General features: G+C 50.7%; 1 protein-coding gene across 1 annotated transcript; it reads right to left on the bottom strand.

The window, feature by feature from the left end:
* Positions 1-5089: 5089 nt before the first annotated feature.
* On the bottom strand, positions 5090-9592 carry LOC145530118 (uncharacterized). The gene is made up of 3 exons (XM_081550944.1): positions 9156-9592; positions 8071-8142; positions 5090-6515 (listed from the first exon to the last, which is right to left on the bottom strand). Exons 1-3 carry the CDS (start codon positions 9590-9592, stop codon positions 6437-6439), a joined length of 588 nt encoding a protein of 195 aa, XP_081407070.1. The 3' UTR covers positions 5090-6436.
* Positions 9593-10735: the final 1143 nt, after the last annotated feature.

The following is a 10735-nucleotide window of genomic DNA, read 5'->3' as shown; positions in this document are numbered from 1 at the left end:
CTGCATTAGGAACATTTTCTGCAGTAAATTCAGTTGAGCCACTCAGTCGTGTCCCACTCTTTGCAACCCCATGGACTACAGCACGCCAGGCCTCCCTGTCCATCACCAACTCCCGGAGTCCACCCAAACCCATGTCCATTGAGTCGGTGATGCCATCCAACCAACTCATCCTCTGTCATCCCCTTCTCCTCCCAGCTTCAATCTTTCCCAGCATCAGGGTCTTTTCCAATGAGTCAGCTCTTTGCATCAGGTGGCCAAGTATTGGAGTTTCAGCTTCTACATCAGTCCTTCCAATGAACACCCAGGACTGATCTCCTTTAGGATGGACTGGTTGGATCTCCTTGCAGTCCAAGGGACTCGCAAGTCTTCTCCAACACCACCATTCAAAAGCATCAATTCTTTGGCTCTCAGCTTTCTTTATAGTCCAACTCTCACATCCATATATGACTACTGGAAAAACCATAGCCTTGACTAGACTGAACTTTGTTGGCAAAATAATGTCTCTGCTTTTTAATCTGCAGTAAATTAGGGGGAGCCTAGAGTGTTCCAGGCAGAAGAAGGAAATTGGCCACCAGTGCCGGGCGTCACGGACTGATGCACGGAAGCCAGAGGCAGAGGCGCTGTTGCAACCAGGGCGGGAACTGATGAGAACTGACATGAGGGCAGAGGCGGCAGGAAGAGGAGGCCCAGTAAGGGAAGGGCGGACGGGACCGAGGCTGGACCACAGGGAGGAAGAGGAGGATGCTTGGAGCTGGCCAGGAGGCACCAGCCCTCCTCCGTCTTGTCACCGCCTGGCCCTCAGTGACCCCTGAGGGGCAGGGGTCCTCCCAGCCAGGCTCTGAAGGGAGTCAGGTAAACTGTGCTGTTGGCTGGTCCCTTTCCATCCCCTGTCCAATCACAGCTCAGGGACTGACATGAGAGTCTGGGGGTCTCTGCCCCAGGAATCTGGTCTCATTAGAAGGTGCAAAAGCCAAGTCCCGAGTGTTAGGAAGACCCGAGCAGAGCGACCGAGGGCTTGAATCCCAGCACCTGCTGCCAGGGGGAGACCCTCACAAGGTTGGTGTCGCTTCATGGGCAGTGGGTTCCTGAAGACCAGGAGGACTCTACTGGGCTTCATCACTTTACTAACAGAGAGTCACCTGAGCCAATGGTTCCTCCAGGAGCCTCATTAAAAAAAAAAAAAAGTCCAAATTCTGACTGTCAGCTTTTCACACACCTGAAAGGTGACTCTTTGGAATCCCATATCCTCAAGAAAATGAGCTCCTTATTATGAAGAAAGATCAACAGCTCTCCCAAGTTTACACTCACAGAGAAGAAAAATGGGTTTCACAGCATCAGCCTACAACCAGAGTCTCTGTCCCTGACTAAGGTGTCCATCTGCACTCAGATTTGCTCCAAGCTATTTGATAGCTTAGTTGGGAAAGAATCCTCCTACAAAGACCTAGGTTCGACCCCAGGGTTGGGAAGATCCCCTGGAGAAGGGAAAGGCTACCCACTCCAGTATTCTGGCCTGGAGAATTCCAAGGACTGTATAGTCCATGGAGTCGCAAAGATTCGGACATGACTGAGTGCGTTTCACTTCACATTTCCTTCTCTGGGCTTCCCAGGGGGCACTAGTGGTAAAGAATCTGCCTGCCAATGCAGGAGACAAAAGAGACTCGGGTTCGATCCCTGGGTCGCGAAGATCCCCTGGATGAGGGCGTGGCACCCCAGTATTCTTGCCTGGAGAATCCCATGGACAGAGGAGCCTGGCGGGCTACAGTCCAGGGATTGTAAGGAGTTGGACACAGCTGAAGTGACTTAGCAGGCATGAATTTCCTTCTTTAATAAAAAATGGAGTAATACTTTGTACCTCTCCCCAAATTAAGATATTTATATACTTATAAACCCAAAAATATCATATGAATATGAAGCCTGTTAACAAAACACACTGCTGAGGAAGACTCTAGTCTTCCTGAGCTTAGAGAATGCCTTTAAATTCCACCCACAACACCTGATGGCAGTGTTCCCGCTGCAGAACTAAGGATACAATGAACACGTAAGAGTAGGCGGTACTTGAAACCAGTGAGGAAAATTACTGTACACTGTTTTAATCATGGCGACTCACACAATTTTGGTGTAGTTTTCCTCTTACTCATATTTTAATGTTGAAACAAATTTGCAAATGTATGCTAATGGTATAGCTAAGCAAATTACCCATTGCATTTGAAGAAGCACTCCAGCAAATGATAAAATGGGATCGTCATTCTGACAAAGAGATCCAGAAACAAACTTGGGAACAGCGGACGACACACAAGGGGAGCCTGGCCCTGCAGACACAGCTGTTTGGGGAGCTTTCGTGAACACGTGTTGAGAGGTTCAGAGAGAAGAGGTCGTCCTCCACTCCTCGGTCCCTCCTGAGACCTTCTGGATGCAGAGCCTGGATCTGCCCAGGATCCAAGAGGGGCTGCTAAAGCTTGCAAGGGTATGGGTTTATCACATGCTTCCTTACACAGTTATTTCCATGATCCCATCGAAGCCATAAGCCACGTGGTCAGTCTCAGATCAGCGTTAAAATCAAGAAACACCATCCATGAACCCCAGAGTCACTTCAAAATAGTCAATGTTCTTTCCGTGCATTTTCTAAACAGAGTCACAGACAAACATCTCTCTCTTTTCCATCTGGTTCCTTCACATCTCTTTCCTCAAATCAACCTGAAAAATCCCTCCCCAGCCATCCGCTGAGCAGGCAAAGCTGTCCTCTGACAACAGGAGACCCTTTCCAGTGGACAGGGCGGGGGAGGTGAGGGTCCTCAGATGCAAAGCCCTCCCAATGGGCAAGGAACCGGGGGCGCTCATGCCTGACTCATTTCAACCCATCCTCCCAGTTCTTGTTGAATGTGTCAGAGAGCGAGCCTCTGCAGCAGGGGGACCATCGACTGCAGACGAAAATCCAACCACAGATGAACAGCCTGGAGAAACTTGTTTCCTTGGATGCGCTACACAGGATGCTGGCGGGGGTTCCCTGGGTGCAGCTCCACTGAGGAAGCCTTGCTGTCACCAGAGGCATAAAGAATCATCAGATCTAAGCAAACAACAAGGTCGTAAACACGAGCATTGCCAGCAGACCGCGTTCTAACAGATCTGGATTCCCCTCCTCCCCTTGCCTAGCTCGTGGTCCTAACTTAGCTTCCTTTAGACAGTGGCTCCTTCCACCAGCCACCATCCCTCCACTGCCATCTCCTACCTGGTACCCCGCTCATGCCTGGTGAAGAGGGTTTTCTATTGAGCCACCAAGGGAGGGCCCAGATGAAACCTTCAAATCCATCTTTTAAATGCATGGGTTGCTATAAACCCAGGCCTTGTCTCCTACTATCACAGCATCCCCTCTTCCCCCAACTGAGCAGTTCTTACCCTCTGCCAGTATTTCCTGGGCCCATTTTAAGAGCTGGGTGCCCAGGAGGAAAGCTGCAAGGAAGTAGGAAGATAAAAGGGGGCTGTGAAGAGAGCCTCCCTCCTTCACACCAGGGATCTGATCTTCCTGGCTAGTTTCTCCCTCCAAGACAAACTGCTCTGGCCCGGCTTCCCATATTGATCTAATCAAAAGTCCAAACACAACTTCAGGACTGTCAAAACAGAACCCAAAGACCTGACGCCGACAATTAACTAAAGTCAAGGCCACCCACCCGCCCCATGGTGTCTCGTTGAGACGCCCTGCTCCAGGCGAGCGATCGCCGCCAGCGGGCAGTTGTGCTGGGGAGTCCTGATGTTGGGCTGGAAGCTATAATTACCCAGTATATAATTTGGCTGCTAAATGGATTGTTTACAAAGGTGCGTGTGATGAAGTCACGGGCATGGCAACGCATAGCAACAAGGCTGGTTGGGAGGGGCCACTCCACCTGCCGCTGCGGCTGCTGCAGACTCTGACCGCCCGAGTCACCTAGGCCTGGGGCCGCATGATGTGTGGAAATACCTGGACTTCCATCCTCAGGTGTCATCAGTAATAACCCTGGGTGGAAGGAGACTCCCCTTGGCACAGGACAGGAGATGGAGCTCTGCTGAGCCCCAGGCCTCCAGGGTCAGCTTGGAAGGAAAACAGGTTTGGCGGAAGCCCCAGGGGTCCGATGGAAAGGTCAAGGTCACAAGGTTTTATTCTGGGCAGGTCCTGGAGTTGGAGACTGTCCCGTTAAAGCTGCAGGTGACTGAAGGCATCAACCTCTTGGCACCATGGCTGAGATGTCAGAAAGCCTTTCTGAGACCAGAGGAATGACTTGTCAAAAGCAAGATGATATCCCCTAGGGACAAGGACAAAGCCAAGGCCCCATTTGGGAACCTGGGAAAAAAAAAAGCTCGAGACCCAAAATATGAACAATGGGTTGTACACAAAGGGCCTGCAGTATCGGTATCATCTCACAGGTCAAACATGCTTTTGTAATGAAATGCTCTTTTAAAACAAGAGAAAAGAAATAGACGTAGAAAATAAACTTATGGCTACCAAAGGGGAAAGGGGGTAGGGGAAAGATAAATTAGGAATTTGGGATTAGCAGATACAAACTACTATATATAAAATACATAAACAACAAGGTCCTTCTGTATGGCATAGGGAACTCTATTCAATATCCTGTAATAAACCATAATGGAAAAGAATATGAAAATGATATATATATATATATAACTGAATCACTTTGTTGTACACCAGAAACTAAGACAATATTGTAAATTAACTATATTCCAGTAAAAGTAAATAATCAATAAAGAAAACCCCAACATAATCAATGGGCATTTACTTCAAGAGAATTTAAGAATTTAAAAGAAATGATCTTTCTAATCTTTAGAACTGAAATTTTGGAAAAGCAAGGGAAAATTAGAGGGGTTTGGTGAAAAGGAAATAAATAACAAGAGGGATGGAAAACTGGACCCAAGAAGAAAGGGTAAAGAATTCAACAGTATTCACTCCACACAGAAGCAGGTAAGTGGGGGCTAGACCCTCACAGCACTCAGTATTCTCAGAAATTCTAGGCACAATGGTACTGAATTCCACCTAACTCAGGTCTTCCTGGACCACGTCCTAGGAGCCTGAGTTAATAAGGCAGGTTAAGTCGCTTCAGTCGGGTCTGACTCTGTGACCCTATGCACTGTAGTCCTCTGTCCATGGGATACTCCAGGCAAGAATACTGGAGTGGATTGCTGTGCCCTCCTCCAGGGAATCCTCCCTGAGTTAACAAGGTCCTGAGATACTACCAACATGAGTTTCATCTGCAAAGTGATCCCGTGCTCCCTGTCAGCTGGAAGCTGGGTAACCAGGAATCATGTCTTCTCTCTCTGCAGTGGTGACACTTAGGGCACATATGCGATACCCACCAGGCGTCAGGCATGCTGGGAAGCTTGGGCATCCTTGCCCAGCAACACAACAGACTCCATCTTCCAGTGAAGGAAGCACTTTCTAAGAGTGTGGCTGATCAAGTGTTAGTCACTCAGTCATGTTCAATGCTTTGCGACCCCATGGACTACAGTCTACCTGTAGCTCTCCTGTCCATGGGATTCTCCAGGCAAGAATACTGAAGCAGGTAGCCATTCCCTTCTCCAGGGGATCTTCCCGATCCAGGGACCCAATCCCAGTCTCGTGCATTGCAGGCAGATTCTTTACCATTCTAGTCACCGGGGAAGCCCCATGGATGATCAAATCCATGGAAAATTCTAATCAACGTTAGGGACCTAAAGAATGAAGAGGACAATGTTAGGTCTTGGCAGGGGGACAAAATCTGACCCCAGGACCCTTCCATCTCAAGCAGCCAGTGGAGGAGCCTGGAATTGTCCAGAAGCTCTCTCTCTGCTCAGCCACCTGCCCCTCCTTTTCTCAAGCTGAACAGTGTTTCCAGGTAGCAGACAGGAGTGATGGCCGTCTAGTCCTGAGATCTGTCTGTCCTGTCTGACTTGGGTCCTGGCTCTGAACCTGGGGTCCAGAACCTTTCACCAGCCTGCTTTCTGATGAAGTGGACAGTTTGGGTCTTGTCTAGCCCCTGAAAGAAGCCAGGGTCCCCGAGGGACCCCAGCAGGGAAGGACCAAAGCAACAGACACGCCCTGACTTGTGACTCTTCTCTGCTCCAGCCAACAGCTAAGCCCAGCTGGAAGTGAGAGGGCAAGAGAGCCAGGGGACACAGGTCACAAAGAACAGCCTCTGGGATACTGAGCAAAGTGGAGATGGGCGGAGAATGAATGAGGACTTGGGAGACAACTGGAGACCAGCACAGATGGTAAACCGTGGAGCCGGGATTGGGAATGACCACCCAGTGGAGAAGGCAGAGCAACTGATATGGAACATTTAGCCCAGCAGGACTTCAGCCCCAGCACCCTCCGGGCAGTCCAGGAGAACACTTTCAACGCATAAACCATCTATCGTCCTGCCCTTGCCACTGTCCACCAGGACCCAAGGAGACAGGGCTGCAGTCTTGAGTCCTAATAGCAGAAGAGGGCCAGTGGGTGAGTATGTGGGGAATCACTTCTGCACAGCACGTCCAGCCCAGCAGCACAGGGCCTGGAGGGAGAAAGGGACAAAATCACAACTGCATGTCACAAACACCTTCTCGTCTTCTCTAAGGAGGCTCCCTCTTCTACAGGCATTGTGCTGTGACTCAGTGGCTTCAGTCCTCTGCATTCAGGCGAGCCAGCATCTTCAACAGACACAAGAGTTGGTGCTCAGCTACGGGGGAAGGAGAGAGGGTGGCCCCGGGGAGGGGTGAGGAGGGGTGGGGAGGAGCCACATGGGAACGAGGGGAGGAAGGAGAACTGGGAGACTTTGTATAATCCCAATGAGAACAGCCACCGAAGATGCCTGTGTATGTATGTATGTGTTAGTCACTCAGTCGTATCCGACTCTTTGCGACCCCCTAGACTGTAGCCCGCCAGGCTCCTCTGTTCACGGGATTCTCCAGGCAAGAATACTGGAGTGGGTAGCCACTCCCTTCTCCAGGGGATCTTCCTGACCCAAGAATCAAACCTGGGTCTCCCACTTTGCAGGCAGATACATTATCTGAGCCACCAGGGAAGCCCAAATATGCCTAACATTTTAAAAATAATTAAAAATTTTTTTTAATATTATTATTGGGCCATGCAGCATGTGGGATCTTAGTTCCCTGACCAGGGATCGAACTTGCACCCCTGGTATTGGAAGGGAAGAGTCTTAACCACTGGGCCACCAGAGAAGTCCACCTAAACTTCTGATAGAGATAAAACAGCTACCGATAATGATAACCATTTCAGTTTTGCTCGACTATGATCCCTAGATTACAACGTCTCATTACCACTCCCCTCCTCACCCCCCCTTAAAAAAAAAAAAAATCTGACTTTTCCAACAGAGTCAGAGCCCTTGGTTTCTTTTTGACTGAAGAAAGTCAACTTCAAGAATGACTGACTGCATTCTCATTCAAAATCAGTCCTGAGTCTGGGCAGGGCCTGCAGACATTTTGTCTCCTCTCTGCCTCTGCCCCGGGCTCCATCTAGCGTCCGCCAGCCAGCACTACACTCTTCATCCCACTTCTTGAAGATGTCTTTTTTTTTTTTCCCCATAATAAGCTGGTTTCATAGAAAGTCATGAGACTTGATGGGGGGAAAAATTGGCTTCCGTGACAGACATTTTTAAAAAGTGGTTGAGCAATAAAGACTTCCCATTTATTGGATTTCACACATGATTTTGCCTGAGCCAAACCAAAGACTCATGACTCTCAAAAACAATGAATAGGGAGAGTACAGAGGGTTTGGGCAGTTTTCTCAGGACTGCCTTGTTTTTAGGAAAGATGTCTGTGTGGATATAGGAAAAGATGACTGATATGCACGTGGAATATGCACGGTTTTCAGGGTCAGGTCTCATATAGCTAAGACTTACTGGAGCCCTTGTTTGGTGCTGAACTGTGCCCTCACCCCAAATTCAAATAAACCCTAACCCCAAGTTCCCCGGGACAGACCCACACTGGAGATGAGGCAGTTAAGTTAAAAGGACGACTGGTGTCCTTATAAGGAGAGAAATGTAAACACAGACTATGTAGACACAGGGGGTAACCAGGTGAGGTCAGAGCGAGAAGATGGCTACCCACCAGCCAAAGGGAGAGACCTCAGGAGATCCCAACCCCACTGCCTCCTGGATCTTGGACTTCCAGCCTCCGGAGCTATGAGACAATAAATTTTTCTTGTTTAAGCCCTTCAGGCTGCAGGGTTTTGTTACGGTGGCGCTAGCAAAACGAATACAGCCCCTAAACTTTTTGTTTTAATGTTTATTTATATTTATTTGGCTGTGCCAAGTCTTAGTTGCAGCACTCAGGGTCTTTAGTTGTGGCATGCGGGATCTGGTGCTCTGACCAGGGATGGACCCCCAGGGCCCCCTGCATTGGGAGTGTGGAGTCTTAGCCACTGGACCACCAGGGAAGTCCCTCCCCCTAAACTTTTCCCCCCACAAGCTGGGCAAATGTTGGGACACCAGAGGAAATACTGGTCACATTAAGTTACGAGTGACCAGTGCAAGCTTTGTGTCCCTACATCTCATACACAATGAGTCCCGAACTCTGCAACGTTGGGCAACAGCTTTGGGAACCGCCTTTGCCCACTCCTCCCTCCCGTCAATAGGGGCGCTAATAAGAGTTACGCCTATCTTGGGACTGGGTTCATGGGCGGAGGTTTAGGAGAATCAAGACCCTCCCCCGGGAGGGCAGTTGGGTGATAGATCTGCCTTGGACCACAACCAGGTGTGTAAGCTTGGGTAAGTTACCGCGCCTCTCTTAGCCCTGGTTTTGTCCTCTGTAAAATGAGGGTGACCGGGTTGCTAGGAAAATTTAAGGTGCTCATTTCACAGGGCCTCTGGCTCCTATCTGCTCAGGACACTTCCAGCGGCCACACCTAAGCCAGGGGGTGAACACCAGGATCTTAAGGTGGGGAGGGGGGTGCCGAACCCCAACCGCCCTCCTCTCCAAAGAGAGGGAGAAGCTGGTTGTGCGCGTGTAAACCTTTAAACACCCTTGTTCTCCGCCCCTTGCAGGGCCCAGGGGACGCCCGGATAAAAGCCAACTTAAGAAAATTGCTTCCAGTGACCTTGGATTTCATGACCTCTCCAAACAGGATGCAGGGGCCTTTGGCGAGAAATTCAGACTCGGATTTTCAAAGCACAGAAGCCCGATGGCTGCAGTACCTGCACCAGGAAAGGGCATCAGGCGCGAGGAGCCAGACCCCCGGGGAACCGCAGCGCCGACTCAGCCGGCTCCGAGCGAGATCGATCTCCATCCGGCAGGGCCGTTTCCTCCGCGCGACCCCGCGGCTCCGGGGCTGCGGCCGCGCGCGGCCCATTAAGGACTCGGGGACCCGACGGCGCAGCGCTCCGCCCGGCTCCCGCCCAGCTGCCCGCTCGACCGCTCCGCTGGGAGCGAGGACAGCCCGCCGGGCCCCCGCAGCCCGCGTCCCCTCGCCACGCCGGTGGTGCGCACGGTGCGTCCCCGCGCGCGCGCGGCCGCGCCCTGAAGGCGCCGAGGCCCCGCGGCCCCCGCGTGGTCCCCGCGATGGGGCTGGGGGCAGCGCCCCCTGGCGGACATCGGCTCCCTCGAGCCGCTTCAGATGTTCAAGTTCGGTCATCCGGGGGTGGTTTTCCAGCTAAAACATACACACACACTCACACACACGCAGGCACACACACACGCGCGCGCACGCACAAATAAAAGCCAGATGAGAGATTTCAGTTGGGTGCATCCGAGATCTCAGTGGCAAGATTCACACAAGCTGAGTCAAAGAACAGAAAGCAATAAAAACAAAAAACGGGTTCGGCCAGAAAAGTGCCGAGAAGGCCCTGGAACTGAACGCTATGTACCCAGCAGCCACAGAACACTCGGTGTTCCGTCTGGACTTATCTGCCCCGGGAAATAGAGGCGTGTGGCATTTCTCTCCTGGAACCACTGTATATTTGGCAAGGAAGGAATGCTTTGCAAGTACCACTTGCTTTTTTTTTTTCTGAGTGTATAATACTGACTCAGGAAGGCTACTGTTGGAAAAGGGAATGTCTCCTGTAGGCTCAGTGAAGAAGAGAGTTAAAGCACCATAAACTTGAGGAGTTTCATTTGTTGGTTTGATAGAAGTAGAAATGATAAGTAAACTGTGTTGGTATGAACATCTGAAAAAGCTTGTACCGCTCAGTGGCAACTCTAATCCAGCCTTGTGTTTTATTCCCTTCATAAAACATTTAAATGTGGGAAATGTCTAGGAGTTTCAGCCATCTGCGGCAGGCAGTCAGCCCTGTGATGGGGGCCCCTCTTCGGTCACTCGTTCTTTGCATAGATGGCAGTGTGGTCAGTCATGCAATGGGATCTCATATAAACCCCAGCAGAGGTAACAGGCTGACCCTTCTGCACAGAGCTGCAGGCGTTGGAGACAGAAAAAAGAGGACGAGACGAGGCAAAGAGAGAGAGAGATGCTCTTGTTGACTTTGCAAACTAAATTAAGAGACATGTCCTTTTTGGACCAAATCAAAAAGGTGGCACTGTGTCCCTCAGGGCCTGGGGTTCTCAACCCTGGGGAAACCAGAGGGGCAGAGGAGCTAAGAGAGGTGAAGGGTCTCCTGGACGGCCCAAGGCCCAGCCTGACTCAGAGGACATCTTGGCTCATGCTTGACCACGTGGAGGCCATCTTCGGTCATTCTTGAGAAAAGTCAAAGTGATGGTCCAGGCTTTGTACCGACCACTCGGCCTGTGCAAGTCAGGGCTGCACTTCCTGCCTAGAGAGGCA

This window comes from Giraffa tippelskirchi, chromosome 12 (genome assembly GCF_054371585.1).
Source record: "Giraffa tippelskirchi isolate mGirTip1 chromosome 12, T2T-mGirTip1v1.2.pri, whole genome shotgun sequence".
Taxonomy (NCBI): Eukaryota; Metazoa; Chordata; class Mammalia; order Artiodactyla; family Giraffidae; genus Giraffa; species Giraffa tippelskirchi.
The sequence above is the reverse complement of the archived record's forward strand: the minus strand, read 5'-3'. Positions and strand labels throughout refer to the sequence as shown.

Excerpts from the sequence above, each read along its gene's own strand:
- LOC145530118 (XM_081550944.1), bottom strand. The coding sequence starts at position 9,592 with ATGACCGAACTTGAACATCTGAAGCGGCTCGAGGGAGCCGATGTCCGC. Across the intron at positions 8,143-9,155 it reads GATGCCCTTTCCTGGTGCAG|CTCCGGAGGCTGGAAGTCCA; the intron begins GTACTGCAGCCA and ends ATTGTCTCATAG. Across the intron at positions 6,516-8,070 it reads GAGGTCTCTCCCTTTGGCTG|GCCCTGTGCTGCTGGGCTGG; the intron begins GTGGGTAGCCAT and ends TTCTCCCTCCAG.